At 43.5% G+C, this 17,411-nt stretch overlaps 1 protein-coding gene across 1 annotated transcript; it reads left to right on the top strand.

The window, feature by feature from the left end:
• Nucleotides 1-240: 240 nt before the first annotated feature.
• On the top strand, nucleotides 241-15,245 carry ttll6 (tubulin tyrosine ligase-like family, member 6; the record flags this gene model as incomplete). Its single annotated transcript, XM_084488197.1, has 17 exons — nucleotides 241-265; nucleotides 2,683-2,801; nucleotides 3,527-3,657; nucleotides 4,056-4,212; nucleotides 5,378-5,521; nucleotides 6,495-6,580; nucleotides 6,736-6,893; nucleotides 7,233-7,315; nucleotides 8,053-8,228; nucleotides 10,353-10,541; nucleotides 11,438-11,591; nucleotides 11,912-12,058; nucleotides 13,103-13,204; nucleotides 13,759-14,181; nucleotides 14,324-14,396; nucleotides 14,535-14,629; nucleotides 15,132-15,245. 17 exons carry the CDS (start codon nucleotides 241-243, stop codon nucleotides 15,243-15,245), a joined length of 2,376 nt encoding a protein of 791 aa, XP_084344323.1.
• Between the last annotated feature and the right edge of the window lie 2,166 nt (nucleotides 15,246-17,411).

The raw sequence follows: 17,411 nt of genomic DNA, 5'->3' as shown, positions 1-17,411 counted from the left end.
ATGGCTGATTAAAGTGAGCTGTCACTGCACACACGCACACACACACACAGACACACACACACACACACACACACACACACACACACACACACACACACACACACACACACACACACACACACACACACACACACACACACACACACACACACACACACTCAGTATATACAGTCTGTTGTTTTCTTCCTCTGGTCTGGTGGTCTTCGTTCTGTCTTGTTTTCCAGATGACTCTCTATCAACATGGTGAACTGCAGGTACGAAAGTGGTGAGTAACCTCATGTGTTGTTTTTTTTTAAAATCTGCAGAAGATTGGCACCAATACACACACCCCCAGCCAAAGCAAACTAGAACCCTACACTGCACCGGTTTCAGGCTAGCTCCAGCCCAGCTCCCAGCCTATGGGAAAAACCTTGGATACATTTTTTGTTCCACCCACTGACTGCTCCAAGTCCAACTAGGGTAATACAAAGCAAACATAACATCCATCTAAGAATGGTGGGTGACTAACCTGGATGGCTGTTTAGCCACTATTATTATGTAATTATTTTTTACTTAACTTACTATCGATTCCAGTTTGTGTCGTTTTGTCTTGTTACCTATTGAGGTGCTCTGACTGCTCTCTGACAGTTTGGCTGTTTCAGTTAGTGACCATATAGGTAGTTGGATGAGTGGCTGTTTAGTGGCCTGACAGTTGGCAACACGCTGGCCGGCCGTTTTTAGCTTGTGTTAAGAGTCTGGGCAGGCTTTGCGATGTCGAGCTAAAAGGTATTCTTTATTAGCCTATAAAGGACAACCGCTTGGCTGGCAGGCCCCTGTAGTCTACCCCTGTGTCCGTCCGTGTGTGTGTGTGTGTGTGTGGGTGTGGGTGTGGGTGTGGGTGTGGGTGCGTGCTGTGGGCCAGCGGGTTTGCGTGTCTGTCTGTCTGAATGAGAGGAAAACAAAAATACGGTCTCTCTTATTCCCCAGAGTATTGGGAGAGCTCTCTACCATGCACGCACACATGCAGGCACGCACACACACACACACACACACACACACACACACACACACACACACACACACACACACACACACACACACACACACACACACACACACACACACACACACACACACACACACACACACACACACACCACTGGGTCCACCAGGATCCCTTCCAGTGGTCATAAATCAGTAGGGTGCTGTTGCTGTGGCACAGTGTCTAGTCTAGTTGTATTGATTGAGGTTTAAATAAATCTCACTAGGTTAGTGACAGCGGCCGGTGTCAGTTCCTCTTCTGCTTACTCACAAATCAGCAATAATGCAGATAGATTTGAGATATTTCCTGAAAACTTTTGCAAAACATTATTACATAATTATTTACAAATGTGTAAATATTTGCCGTATAACAAATACAAATGAATAAAAACCAAGTGAACTTCCCGCTGGAACGTATTCATCATTGTTCTTTTATTGAAGTATTCACATAATATTTTAGAGTACATACATGAATTGCTTTAAATTGCAAACAGGTTTAAATTTTACTTGACAAAATAGAGCTTTCCTTCTACTTTACATTTATTCATGACTATAACTATCATTAGTTTATTCTTGTTATTTTCTTAACGCACGGAGCTTGCACGCACTCAGTGCTCTGAATGCACGAGCTTGTGTAAGCTGCAGTTCAATCACCGGCCAAAGGGGCCAGTAATGAGAAGGAACTCCTGGTTCGCAGTACATTAAACAACAATGCTGGATATAAAAGGGTCTAATTCAGCAGTTGAATCTGTTCAAAATACATATTATCTTGCAAACAGCATTTTATTCACTTCCAAATTAATTGCCCATGAAATGGAAGCAATGGATAGTAAAGGATTTTCTATGTATGGTTGTGATTTATTCATTATCTATTATTATACATGCTTTGTGTTTATATATAAATATATATTTATAGTCAGGCTATATATAATGGCTTATATAAATAAATATCTATATGTTTTTTATTTTCCTGTTGTTCAATTGTAAGTTTTGGGTTGTAGTGATTATTAATAACATTTAAAAGTTTTGTCACAATGCATAATGGGTTATCCAGGCGCCTGCAGTATCCATAGTTTGCAAACTAGGAATGCACCTGATATAGTATGTGTAAATATGATTTTGGACACATTACACTATACTATACTCAGGACTACTAAGTGTTGAGATTCAGATTCAGCCAAGTCTTAATTCCAATATTCACAAGCAACAAGCCACACTTTCAGCCACAATTGGTTTCCTGTCTGGACTGGTTTAAAGTTAACTGTGGTGTGCAGTTGAGTGTTGATTGCACATCATTGGCTCCATAAAACATGTTAAATAAAAATGTTGCCCATATCCCGCAAACACAAACTGATGGCTGTTACACTAGTGAATAAAAAGTATATGATGACAAATACAAGTTTTCACTGGAATAAACATATTTATTTATTATTTGCTCCTTTGAAGCAATATCGTTTTGTAAATCCTGACCAAAAACAATAGGGAGTTTTGTTTTAAGTGCAGCGATTTACTAAACGAAAAAGGTTTCTATGTCCGATTGACTAGATGATGGACATTAAAGAGGATGAAATGCTTTGTTTTATGGAATTGTCCATAGGTCAACAAATACTGTTTTGCAAATAGTGATAAAAGTGTGTGTGTGTGTGTGTGTGTGTGACACAGTGCGTCGCACATCGTACCGTTTCGGCCTGCGAGAATCATCAGAGGGCGAGGACTTTAACCTGTACTGGACTGACACTAGCGTCACACTGGACAGGCTGGTCGGCATCAAACCCTACCAGGTAACAGATGGGAGGTCCATGTCCAGCAGGGGTAAGTGTCCCCGGACCCCGGGTATGACAAGGGCCCCTAAAAAAGAATTAAGGGGCCCCAGAGGCCACTGGCCCATGGCCTCTCTCTCTTTTCATGCCTGCTGCATGTCATATTTATATTTTATACATACCCTGCATACCAGGGCCTACGTAGTGAATAGAAAACGCACCCACGGCTGTGATATGTTTTCTTACCCAACTCTGCAGCACCAATGATAATGATAAAAATGAATAATGTGCTGAAGTCTAGCCAATTTCACCGCATGTTTTTTAGCTGGCCAGTGATATATCTATCTTTGCTATAGTCGATTTGTCGTATCATATCAAATATTCATTTGCTCCAATTATTTTTGCTATGTGTAAAATATGTCGCCCCAGACCCAAATCCCGGGGGCCCGCCTCAGCTCTCAGTGGCCCCTGGCTGACGGATAGCTGTGGCTTTTTTAACATTTACAATCAAATAATCAAACCTACAATACCTTTTTTAGGACGTAAGACTCTTTGAGAGTCGGAAGATTTGAGAGACTCATATTTGAGAGTAGTTAATTTCATTCTCTTTTTCTCTCGCTCTCGTGCTCTCTCTCGTGCACTCTCTCTCTCTCTCGTGCACTCTCTTGTGCACTCTCACTCTCGTGCACTCTCTCACTCTCATGCACTCTCTCTCTCTCTCTCTTCCCCTTGTCCTCCTGGTGCAGAAGGTCAACCACTTCCCCGGCATGATGGAGGTGTGCAGGAAGGACATGCTGGCCAGGAACCTCAACCGCATGGCCAAGAGGTTCCCTAAAGACTACAGCTTCTTCCCCCACACCTGGTGCCTGCCAGCAGAGTAAGACATACTTTTTACAGCCATCAACTGATTAAACAGATGCTCTTTATCCAAGGAGGCTTGGTGAAAGATCTTTCATATCCTTTTTGACGTACATGTCATTAGGGAGCAGGTCACGCATCTTAAAGCTGTGGAAAATTGGGAATCGATCATGGTACCATTTTGTTTTGGCAGGGAGTTAAACACTCTTGATCACTTCACGATGTTGAAATAATAGGCTAATAACTAAAGGAATAATAGTAATATATATATATATATATATATATATATATATATAGTATTAATAAATATAATATATACTGTATATTATAAATAATAGGGAAAAGAGGACACCACTGGCATGAATAAAATATGTTATTCCTTTTTTCATCTCTCTCTCTCCCCCTGGTCTCCATCAGTTACAGTGACTTCCAGGCGTATGCACGAGCGAAGAGGCACAAGACATTCATCTGCAAGCCGGACTCGGGGAGTCAAGGCAAGGGGATATTCCTGGTCAAGTCTGCAAGGGAGGTGCCCCATGGGGAGCACATCATCTGCCAGCTTTACATAGCCAAGGTGTGAACGCATGCTTTACCTACAATCACAGAAGCATGCATGCTAGGTTTTGTTCTTCTTTTTTTCTTCTATGCATTTCAGCACTCCTTTGGCTTTTAAGAAGTCAACAGCCACTTTAGTTACTGCAGCGCGGAAAATAAATCACTAATAATCACTTCATGTTTGCATTCTGTCTCTTCTATCTCTAGTGCAGTATCTCTTAGATGCTTACACTTTCCTCACACAATGGTTTGATCAATGCGTGCTGATGTGTGTTGGTCTTGGACCAATTGCAATATAAGTACAAATGAAAAGTTAATACTCCATACAAGCATTGAAAAAATGAAATCAATAGCAGAGATATTTTTTTGTGATCCATTAACAGCCGTTGGAAGTGAGTCAGAGTTGGGATGGCTGAGGGAAAGTCTATATTATGACCTCATATGAAATGCTTTGCAACATTTATGGTTGTATTAATTTCAATGGCCAACCACATTTGAAACCAGCTGTCGAATGTTTTACACTACAACAGACAACAAAGTTGAACACCAACATGCTCGTGCTGTATGTCAAAGCAGCACGGGTAGCCCACCATAATCAGCGATGGACAGTTCACACACAGAAAGCTGGTTTACTCTTAATCAGGAGATGATTTATTGGGGACCGAGGCCACATCCCTGTTACGGGGAGACAATAGAACAAGGCACTTGAACTCTATAACACAGACACACAGACAGACTGCAGCGAGGACCCAAATGCAAATGAGAAGCAGGACACTGTGGAAACGTTTCAGCGGGAGATTTATTCCCTTGGCAAAACAAAAACAAACCCTACAGCCAACAAGGCTTCAACTGTGGGGTTTTTGCTGCTTGGCTTTGGGGCTATTATTAAAGAAATCAGATATTCTTAGCCCAGTGTTACCGCTTTGCGGTTCGCTTAGCTATGAGATCTGTGTTTGAGACACACAGAAAATAGATTGAAAGTTCTAAAATGTATTAAATGTCAATTTTCGACAGTGGGAGTAATTTGATGAAAAACCATGCTTCTATGAGGACTGTGGATTCTATTCTGGAATAGAATAGGTAAATTTGTCGACTGTTGTCAAAATCAAATGTGCGGGTTTGAGTTTTGTCCTCTGTGTGTACATGTGTACATCCCACATGTGTAACTCTGACTTCCCTCACAGCCACTGATCATTGACGGTTACAAGTTTGACCTGAGGATCTACGTGCTGGTGACCTCATGTGACCCCTTCCACATCTTCATCTACAAGGAAGGACTGGCCCGCTTCTGCACCAGTCAATACTGCCAGCCTGCCAAGGCTAATATGGTAGGAAACACACAATCACACACGCTATATTTCATTGAATCTGGAATTGAGATGCCCCGTCTCAAAAGAAACATGGGAAAGGAGATTCATTCAATTTATTAGCCCCTTTAATGTTTGAGTCTTGGCTAAAGATATTTTTCCGAAATGAAAGTGATGTTTGTGCATGTCGTGTGTGCGTGTGTGTGTGTGTTTGTGTATTTGTGCTCAGGTGTGTGTGTCTGTGTGTTTTTGTGTTTGTGCTCAGGTGTGTGTGTGTGCGTGTGTGTGTTTGTGCTCAGGTGTGTGTGTGTGTGTGAGACAGCAGATTTATATACTCTGCAGTGAGTACTGACGACCTTGGTTTTAACACGTTTTCTGTCATATCTGGGACAAGATGTTCTGTTCCCTATAAGTCCCAGCTCAGGTATGAACCCCCAGTCACGCAGCATCCCGGCATCACTAAAACAGCTCCACGTTATCCCATCCTGCCAGTTATTTGCATTAATGTGAACTTCTTTTCCACAGGATTACTATAGTCAGGGCCCAAGTACAAGGCCTTTAACTACTTATAAGCGATGAACAACCAAAATATGTAATTGACTTCTAATTATGTTATTAAGGGTTATCAAGATGTGCAATAATACAATTATGTTCCTTGAAATCCATTGCTATTCGCTCCATCGATTTTCTTCTATTATTTCAAGTCGATTTAATAAGTCGATTGTATTTTCCCTTCTGGCTACATAGCCCAGCAGGTAACTGATCACAGAACACTCACGTGTCCGAGCCAGGCCCTCACATTACGGCCACGGTGCCGTATCTGACTTTTAGGGAAGTGCAGACTACACAAAACATAATTTTTATCATTGAATAATAGTGATCATATTTGAATAATGATACCATCTAAAGGCTGGTGCATTTATGTCCCAGTGGCAACAAAAGCAGTAAGCCCCCCTTTACCCCCCCCCCCCCCCCCTTCTATCTCCGTCTCCAGGAGAATATCTGCATGCATCTAACCAACTACGCCATCAACAAGCGCAGTCAGAACTTTGTGCGTGATGAAAAGGCAGGAAGCAAAAGGTAATGTTTTTTTGCCCAGGTTTCATACTGTTGGTTACTTATTATTTGTCCTATAGCATTCAATTCCAACACAGTCCTAACCTTGAATCCATATAACAATTTTGGAAAAATTAATTTTGAAATATATGTATATATATATTTTTTTCTCAAATCAGGAAGCTGTCAGCATTGACCGGCCTCTTGCAGGAGAGATCCTGTGACATCATGAAGCTGTGGTTGGACATCGACGATCTGGTCATCAAGACTCTAGCGTCTGCCCACTCGGTCCTGAGTCACAGCTACCACACCTGCTTCCCCCGCCACGCCCTGCCAGGTGATGAGCCGGACCGCTGGGAGACTAGGTCTTACCCAAAGGGCTCCTTATTCCTCTGGCTTTCCGATCAAGACGGAAAATTATTTTCCTACCTCTTCTTGCTACTTCTCCCACAGGTTCCCCTCTCAGAACCCAACACACGTTTACTCTACTTGTCATTATATTCTTGTGATCATACTGTACGGTGACCACTACTACATCTATATACTTTATTTTGCTAACTATTTCATTTTTCCCTCTTTTTTGATTTAAAAAAATAAGCTCTTTCCATATTTGAGAGACCCATATGTTGTGTGCTGGGTATATAAAGGTGTGCTGGGTATGGTTTTCTCTGTCCAGGCTCCAACTCATCTGGAGCCTGCTTTGAGCTGCTGGGTTTTGATGTGTTGCTGGACCAGAAGCTAAAACCATGGTTACTGGAGGTGAGATGCACATCAGTCTCCCAATGTCCGCTTCCTACCCTGCTACCTTACCTAAGCTGTTCCGTAATGACGTGGATAGTATGACAGTAAGGAAAAGGGTGGAAAGGATCCCTTCAGAGAAATATAACTTTTTACTGCACCTTTCGTTTCATCCAGTCTTTTTTTCATTGTGTCCAACCAAGTGTCGCTCAAGGAAAAGTCTCATGGTTGCATTGTTGCGGGAATTTCCCTATCGCCTAATCTCAACTGTCCTCCACCCAAATCTTTGAGATAACACTAAGCTATGCTTTCTGTCGTCCAACACAACAAACTCAACTCTCTCCAGCTTGCACTTGAGTTTCCACCTTTCTCTTCCTGCAAAATCCCAATTCAAGTGAAACTTGTCCCTTAGCGAGGCTTGGTTGGACACAATAACAAACAGACCAGATTGAGTGAAAGGTCAAGGCATTTTTTTGGATTTCTCTGTAATGATCATTTCCATAATGTTAAATATAACTTGAGCCTGTCAGTGGCAAAAACCAGCCCTAGAGGACGTACATTAAAGGGGCGCTATTGCTCCAAAGGACTGCATTTTAGACTGTTTTGGCGGTTTGCGGCTGCAGGGTTTTTAAAAATTGTTACTCACATTAGACCCTTTGACCAAAAACAATCTCAAAATATTGTCCATGTCAAAAATACTGAAGTTCTCCTTAAAGGGTTATACATAAAAAATGGCATCTGCTTGACTCGGTGTCCAGGTGAACCACTCTCCCAGCTTCACCACCGACTCCGCCCTGGACCGCGAGGTGAAGGACAGCCTGTTGTACGACACGCTGGTCCTGGTCAACCTGACGGCGTGTGACCGCCGGCGGGCCGAGCAGAACCAGCGGCGACAGATAAGAGCCAGGCTGCAGCGGGGTCACTGTCGAGAGAGGTATTAGTTCTGTTTTACTGTCTCATTCATTCATCTGCATCACTGTCTCATTCATTCATCCACTGTTCTTTCTGTTTGATTATGACATTCATTCATCTACTGTTCTTTCTGTTTTACTATCTCATTCATTCATTTGCTGTTCATTCTGTTGTGCTATCTCATTCATTCATCAATTGTTCTGTCTATTTTACTATCTCATTCATTCATCAACATTTCTGTCTGTTCTACTATTTCATTCATCCATCAACTTTGTGTCTATATAACCATCTGTAATTAAAATAAAATTATGTTATTTAGGGTTATCAAGGTGTGCATTAGGCATCGGAAAATGATTGCATTGCAATGTCACACAATTTCAGTTAATCTATTTTGTTCTATTCCTTCACGGCACTTTAATGGATGGAGCCTATTTTCCCTCCTGGCTACAACGCCAAGTCGGTGACCAACTAATGTATGCTGATATGACCAAGCCAGCAGACTTTTAGATATCCCAAGTAAAAATCCCACACTTGACAACCGTTTCTGAAGAAGTAGCATAGTTTCAGGTGCACACCTTAGGATTGTGTATTGCTGTCACACATCGCAAAAAACTCGCCTTAAATGGGTTGCGTCACCCTATTAGCTTTTGGCAATGACGGACTATAGATTCATTGTTTGTATTTCTATGTAGTATTATGAGCTTATAAACTTTATCTAACCAGAGACAATACTCTCACTCAAAATCTCTATTTCAAGAGTGCCCTGGCCAAGGGAGTCTCCAGCAGTCAACAACATAAATCTTCAGACACACATACATAGAATACAATTCGCACAAATAATAATAATGGTGTCCAAGTAACACAGAGGAGACAGGGAGACTCAGGATGTCAAACATGGACAGGTCCAGAGGCTACCTTTCATTCCTTCTCAAATCATTTGAAGAGATCAAGATCAGTGAGAGTTATTGACACTAGGCACTAGGAGAATGTGATGCTCGTATGTGTGAACCAACAGCAACAGGAAACACGACTGGACCGACGCATGCAAATGCTGAAATGTAGACGGAACAACCACACGTTTGCCCGGGAGCGATCCTCATGGCACCCCACTGGTCTGTTGTCTTGGGAAACTGAACCCGTCCTTCTTTGTATGCGGAGGATTCCCTTTCATGTGTGCCCTTGTAGACATGCCCATCAATGAATCAGCAAGGACACAGACAACCAAACGGGTTTTATTGTCTAACATGGGAGATAATGTAAACACTGACAACAGAAATAGATGTTTAGCACGTGTAGTTCCTCTAGCGGCCTATAGGTGGTTTGCGCTATTGCATGCAGAAAGACACCGTTCTAAGTCAACGGGAACATTGTGTCTCGTGATACAAAGTGTATACATAAATAAATTATTTTGTCTCATCCATCTCTATATTATTTATTTAGCAAGTTCCAGTTGGCCAGTTTTAAGTCATTGAAAAGTTATTCAGGATTTAATATTTATGATTGCGCTGCTGGTTCAAAAGCCTCCAGCAATGCCTGCACCACACGTGAAAACCAATGGGAGCTATCATGGGTATTTTTTTTTAACAGCCGATGGTTTTTGTAACCACGTGGGGGGCCGTGTTGTGGAGGGCCGTGTTGTGGAGGGCCGTGTGAGAGGAGGACTGTTTATTGGCTGTCCACCATGTGAGGACCACATGTGTTTTTTTCTTCTCTTAATATCGCCATCAGAGATCCACTGTTTCTGTAACGTTTCTACAGTCAGTTCTCACCACCTCTCATTGTCCTCATTGCAGACCCCCACCAACACACTTCACAACAAGGAACGGTTCTGCATGTGTGTGTCGGTGTGTTTGTGTGAGTGTGAGTGTGTGTGTGTGTTTGTCTGTGCGTGTGTTTGAGTGTGTGTGTGTGTGTGTGTGTGTCTGTGCGTGCGTGTGTTTGCTCATATGTGTGTGAGACTGTGGGTTTGTGTGTGTGTGTGAGACTTTCTGTTTGTGTGTGTGTGTGTGTGTGTGCAATTGTGTGTGTGTGTGTGTGTGTATATGTGTTTGAGACTTTGTGTTTCTGTATGCAACCTTATATACGTATAAAACTGTGTGTGTGTGTGTGTGTGTGTGTGTGTGTGTGTGTGTGTGTGTGTGTGTAGCACGGAGGAGCAGGCTGAGGAGGACGCCCAGCGGCAGCAGAGGGTTCTGCGGTACGAGGACGGCCACCTGGGAGCCTACCGGAGGATCTTCCCCCGGGAAGGAGGCGACAAGTACGACAAGTACTTCCTGCACAGCTCCTCGCTGTTCCAGGAGACGGCAGCCTCCCGGGCCAGGGAGAAGTGTACCAGGTGCACACGCCGCGCTGCAAATAGCCTCAGCTCTCATGCGGCAGAACTACAAGACTTAGTAGTAGGGCTGCGCGATTATGGGAAAAAGTCATAATCACGATCGTTTCAGTCAATATTGAAATGAAGTGACTCTTTATAGAGCGGTATCGTCACTGGGTGGGTGACAATGCCATGATCTTCTGTTCTATCCATTGACGGTGATGGTGGGGGGGGGGGGGGGGGGGGGGGGGGGGGGGGGTCCAAATGGCTGTAGAACAGATGTTGTCCATCTCACTTAGCTGCTTTTATTTGCTTTTTATTCCATAGCTAGCAAAAAATAAAACATGATTCAAACATGCATTTGGATAAATACATTTAATCCACCATCAATGTAATGCATTAGAAAGAGTTTGATTGGCAATGTAATTTGTAGAGTGCTTTGGAGTGCAGCAAGACGCACACAAACACAGACACACGTGCACGCATGCACGTACATACACAAACACACACACACACACACACACACACACACACACACACACACACACACACAATCTGCACATATACAAAACACTTACTTGCACACTTCTATTTTACTCTTTTTAATCAAAGCATTTTGCTTAATTGCTCTGTGTCTGTGTTGCTTGCTCCGGCTGAATGTGCTGCCTTGGCATTACCGCTGCATGAATGCCATCGCCAGTGTCTATAAAAATGTAGGCTCACGTCATAAAAAAAAGAAATGGATTAGTCTCAATCTTTCTGCTACTCCCTTTCTTCCTCCGTCTGCCCCGTGCTTTCATCTTACCCTCTTCTGCACCACCATCCCCATGACCTCTTGCTATGCCTCTCTCTGTCTCTTTATCTCTCTGTCTCCCCCCCCCCCCCCCCCCCCCCCCCCACACACCCTCCCCTGCCAGGGAGCAGTTGCAGGAGCTGTATGAGAAGCAGCAGAGCAACCGGAGCATCGCCGATCGCTGGCGCGGGCTGCAGGGGGAGTCGGCGGGGGAGAAGAGATGCAGGACCTCTCAGTCTTCCCTGTGTCCGGTGCCCCACCACACGAACGCTAACATGGTGCACCCATCTCCTTCTTTATGTGCTACTCTGTTGCTTCTGTCAGCCCGGTCATGTCTAGCTCTAACTAATAGAAGGGTGTGACATTGTCAGGGTTTGGAGTATGATTCCCGCTCGGACCGTGCCTATATGGAGTCACAGCATTGAGAGAGGCTTTGGATAAATGCTTGTTTGTTTGTTTGTATGTTTATCTCTTTTTGTATATTTCTTTATATTTTTGTGAAAGGACACCTTTGCTCAAGTAGTCTGCAAAATCAACCAATCATAACAACAATCATAATCATAACTAATTCATACTATGTGTGTGTGTGATATATTAGCATACCGGGCGCAATCCACACTTGCTGCCGGCGTTGCCTGCGGCAACAGACTGCTGGAGGAAAGAGGAAGTAGAGGAGGAGGAGAAGCGACTGCGGGAGTTACAGCTCCGTGAAAATCTAATAAGGAACCTCGGTGTGGCCAAACAGGTCAGCAGCAGTGCTGTACAAAGACAAGTTTTATGGATGAGGCTGCGTCGGCCCAGCCGTGTAAGGGATAATGTATAGTGGGGCATAAACCCTGAAGGGGTTTATGCCACATTAAAGACCGGCTCGCTGTACATTATCCGGCTTATTACACGGCTCCTTACTAAATAAATCAATCGTTTGACACAAAATAGAACAACTACAATTTATTTTATTGATTTAAAAATGAATTGATTGCTTCCCCTAAGAAAACATTGTCCCTTAGATATGGTTGGAAGTGCTTCCATAGTATAACGGTCTGTTCTACACAGCAGCGGTAATAACTATTGATTGTGCTATGTGTTGTCTCTCTTCCATCCCACAACCGTAGACTGTAAAAATAAACGTGGCGTCCTACATTGCTTGAGATTTTTGAAAACCGGCAGCACAAAACATCCATATTTGCCAAATTTAGGGTGTGAATTCACTCACAGTACTCAATTGGAAAAATCATATTCAATAACTTCCTTTAATAACTTGAAATGAAATCAAACGAGTCCAATCAACGAACATAATATGGAGAATAATGGCCACTGAGATTCTAACAGAACAAAGAAAACATTTATTCACTATTTATGAAGAGACTGAAATCCCATTCTTCCTGTTGACTTAGAACAGTGGTGGGTCTTTCAGCATCAAACCATCGACTTTTACAGGCCTTAAGTAACTACATGTGTGTCGCCTCCGCCAGGGCTTCACAAACAGGCGGTATCGCCGCCTGCCCTAAAAATATTAAATCTGACATATTATACCACCAGGTGTGAGTGTGATCAGCCGTTACAAGCCGTTTTGAAAATCTGCCTCTGCTGACATCACAAGTGGGTGTGACCACCTAGATGTGCGATGGATAGATGAGCAACGTTTGCTACAGTGCACTGGGTAGGCTGATAGATTTGTGATATCAGAAGAGGCTGATTTATAACGGCTTGTAATGGCTAATCACACTCACACCTGGTGGTATAATTTGTCACCTTTAATGTTGCTTACTTATGTGTTCATTTGTGGCAGTTGTACAACATGTTCCACGACGCGCCGTCCTCCAGACAGGCCAACGCCCCGCTGTCCGTCCTGACTGAGTCTCACCTGCTGCTCAGAAGGATGACCACCATGGTAGGACACAGCACTCAAGCATGGATGGAAATATTCATGACGGAAATGAATGAAATGGTGAAAGATAACACTTTCACAATGCTGTATGCATACTGCATACTGCTGTTAGATGGGCCATTTGTCTTGTGTTTTCCACCATTGGTTGGAAGCTTAGTGGCCAGCGTGCTTGTAAGGTTAGTTTGGGCAGGGGCTTCTGAATATGTGTTTTCCTTGGATTTCAATGTTGAGGTGGAAAGTTGAGATGAAAGTCTGATGAGATCAACTATCATACCCCCCCCAAATAGCGCTATGACAGTGTATTGAACTGTATTATACATATAGTAGTAACTGATGCATGCTTATTTGAAAATAAACTTCACACACTAAAATGCATGTTTTTTAGTTGCATGTGTGTTGTATGCATGTTATACTATCTTAATGCCAGAAAAAATAAAAGGAAAATACAAATGTGGCTCTCATGTGCTTGGGTACTAGACTCACACTAGGAGAGAAAAGGGCAGTAGGTACATGAACCACACATCAAATGTCTCCCTCTGTCTCCGCTTCCTCCCCAGCTGGAGCCCTTAGGATCTGATGGAAGGACTTTTCAGATTGTGCCCACTCTGAGCGTCAGTACTGAATGTAGGACAGACTTTTCCTCTCTGAACCCAACCTCACATCCCCCCTCCAACTATCTGCCCCCAAGCGGTTCCCCCAAGCGGTCCAAGCCCCAGTCCGAACAGAGCCTTCATCAGCAGCAGCAGCAGCAGCAGCATTCCCCCATCAGCACCGACCAGAACCCCCAGCCAGTCTCCCAGAACCCCCAGGCTCCGGACCAGGCCAAGAGTGAGCCCCACATCAGAGCTCAGTACCAACCCCAACCGTGGGTCCCCCAGCCGCTGTTCGGCCCAGACCCCCAGGGCCATGCCCAGCTCCGGGTTCCCACTCCAGGCCACACCCATACGGGAAGACCCCTAAGACCACAAGCCTCCGCCACGGTAAGTGAAGTGAAGGGGAGTAGGGTGGCAAGGTCCAGGTGCTTTTAGGTCTGCTATTCGGTCAGAGGACAGTAGGTCACATTCGGGCATCCAATTTGTTGTGATTGATTTCCTTTGACTCTTCAGGTTTTGTTTGTTTCAGGCTTTGCTAAACGGCTGTGCTGTACAGACCAGTCTAACCATGAAGTACAGCGAGAGACATGCTTCACTACCCAGTAAGTCTTACCTGTAGCTTACCTGTATCGTAATCATGACCTCCTAGTATTCTATCTGTTTTCGGATCAGAGTCCAGTCTAACACACATTGTTTCCTGACGATAAAATGCATCTCTCCTTCTTCATGTCCCATCACAGCCAGTGTGTCCTTCTGTAAACTAGGGTCCACGAAGAACAACTTTGCAGAGCGAAGATCTCGTGGCCATACAAACTCATGGCACCCCTCTCAGCTGGTCAGTTGAGAACTATCGTTTTTATTCACTTGTCTCATGAGTGAGAAGCTGTTTGTTGGATAGCAGTGTTGAGGATAATACTGCTGTATATGGTTGTATTAGACATGTGTCGGAAAAAAACATTGATGACTCATATGCAACCAATTTTTCATGTTCAAAGTCAATAATAACACAAACTGTTCATTAAGTAGTATTTTGAATGGGGGGGGGGTAGGGGGCTGGCTGGCGGAGCAAGGTTGGCATCGCGCGGTAGCAGTACAAGACCATCAATGCACGCTATTAATGCTTGATAGTGTGCCGAGAGATAATGTGGGGCAGCCGTTGCGACGAAGGGGCCGCGCGAACCCGACAAGCATGCCGCGCCGTGATTGGCCGGCCCAAACGGCCCACGAGAGGCCGCGGCCCTTCTGGCATCTGCTCGAATGCCAGACGTCCAGTCCGTCACTGCTCCCAGGGGAAGTTTGGTTGGAACATTTGTGACTGGGTCATTCCCCATCAACAGATATGTCCCTCAGGCATGTACAGCGACCTCCACATCGTGTCTTGTCCCGCACCCATCAATAAACGACCCGGCCAATGTCCAATCAGGCACAGCGAGACCCCCAGATGTGGGTAAGTAGTGTACTTGTGTGTGCACACATGCTATAAAGTGTTCTTCTATGCTCACTAGCAATATCCTTATTAACGACAACTGTTTAGTTCTGTTGAACTTTGACAATCTGTATGATTAACGGTCCATATTAATACTTGAAATGAATCGGTCTGAAATCGTTTGGTAAGCATCAAGCATTTTCGATGAGAGAAGAGTTTTAAAGGTGACATATTATACCACCAGGTGTGAGTGTGATTAGCCGTTACAAGCCGTTGATCTGCCTCTCAAATCTGCCTCTTCTGACATCACAAGTGGGTGTGTCCACCTAAATGTGTGCTGGAGAGATCAGTCTACCAGCCTACCCAGTGCACTGTAGCAAATGTTGCTCATCTATCCGTCATACATCTAGATGGACACGCCCACTTGTGATGTCAGAAGAGGCATATTTTCAAAACGGCATGTAACGGCTAATCACACTCACACCTGGAGGTATAATATGTCACCTTTAAAGGTAGGGTTAAGGCTGATGTATGAACATCAATTTGACTTGTGTAAAAGCAAGTAAAACGATATGTTTGTCAGCCTTTCGAAGAAACCGATTTTTGCTGCAGTCAATCGACTAACTGCTTTTGAAACTCTCCGTCCTTCAAACACTGGCCAAACCCCCCAGCCCTAAACCGACAGCTCACTGTGCAGACGGCACTATGGTCTGCAGCGCACGGACCAGCATTAAGGAAGCAGTCCCATAGACACATCGTGACCCACCCCCCCCCCCCCCCCCCCAGAGCTGTACCACGGAGAGAGCGACTTTAAAAGACTCAAGCCCCAGAGAGAACCCCAGGACATCACATGACCAACTCATAGACCCAGCTAAATATCTGCATTTTTATCTTCTTCTTATTTATTTATATGTTTATATCTTGGTGGATTCACTTGACAAACATGTGTATTGTTCCTGTGCATTCCTTCCTTGTCAATTGTGTATACAAGTTATGTATGCCGGTGGGAAAATAAGTGCTTTGGTTTTAAATAGTTTCATTTTGTTATAAATTAATGAATTATTTTGTACTTATTATGGTATTATTTTGTAGTTGTTGTTGTTGTTGTTAGTTTTTTTCCAACTCAGGAATGTGTTATTAGAATATCAGGAACTTCATCAGGAAATATGGAACTGATTGATATTCCACAGAGTTCTGTTGGTCTTGCTTCCTGCTGTCAACATTAGGTTTGATCGAAGGAACCATTAAACTAGTTCTCCTCCCCTTTTATATGCTTTCAAGGGTGGAGGGCTTCAATTGCTTGAGAGGTTATCTGTGGTCATCTTCGATTTAGAATACAAATAATAAATTACCACCGTACCTCAATTTTTTCCATTCATTTTATTGTGAAAGCAAATTACGTAACGTACTGTTTTACACATTATCTTATAGTCGCAATATGTCAGCAGAATATCTGTATTCAGACAGGCAAGCAAGGCAGGCAATTGCCAGGCAGGCAATTTGGAGAAACAAACCAGTGTGAGCTTGCTTTTGAAATGATCCAATGAAAAAAGGCTCCCTCCAAAGCCACTCCCCCAAAACACGTGACTAGCTCACTAGCTTTAGCAATAGGCCTGCCTAGCTTTGTGCAAGAGTGTGCTCAGCCAGGCGGGCAGGTAGGTAGACAGGCAAGTAGGCCGTCCAATCATTTCATTTGGGGCAAATGAAATGATTGAATGGGTTCATTACAGTCTTGTGTCATCAGATACCAGATTTTTTTATTTTTTGAAAAGGTATATGGTCAGTATATAAAGAGTTTAACAGTTTTGACAGAAGTTCAACAAATTTGACAGCAAATGCTTAATAAATTATTAATTATTAATAAATTGCCTACAGAATAAGGCGTTACCCATCTGACATGTAGCTTGAATTAACAGCAAGTCACTTTGGGAAATGGAGTCTTCTAAATATGAATGACTAAATGTTAAATCGTACTCTGGTTTCAGTTGCTAGAGTACGAAAAAGCTGAGGTACTTCACAAGCAGTTAATCTTCTTCTTTTCCAGTCCTGTCTGGTCCCACTCCTCATACACAACTCCCATTTCCCCTCTAGTAATTAGGCTAGTGTCTAGCAGCTCATCATGCTAACCCAAAGTTAAAGGAGAGACAACAGTGTCTAACTTATCATGTTAACCCTAAATTTGAGTATAGGC

The sequence above is a fragment of the Micromesistius poutassou genome (assembly GCF_964030765.1).
Source record: "Micromesistius poutassou genome assembly, chromosome: 1".
NCBI classification, from domain to species: domain Eukaryota; kingdom Metazoa; phylum Chordata; class Actinopteri; order Gadiformes; family Gadidae; genus Micromesistius; species Micromesistius poutassou.
The sequence above is the reverse complement of the archived record's forward strand: the minus strand, read 5'-3'. Positions and strand labels throughout refer to the sequence as shown.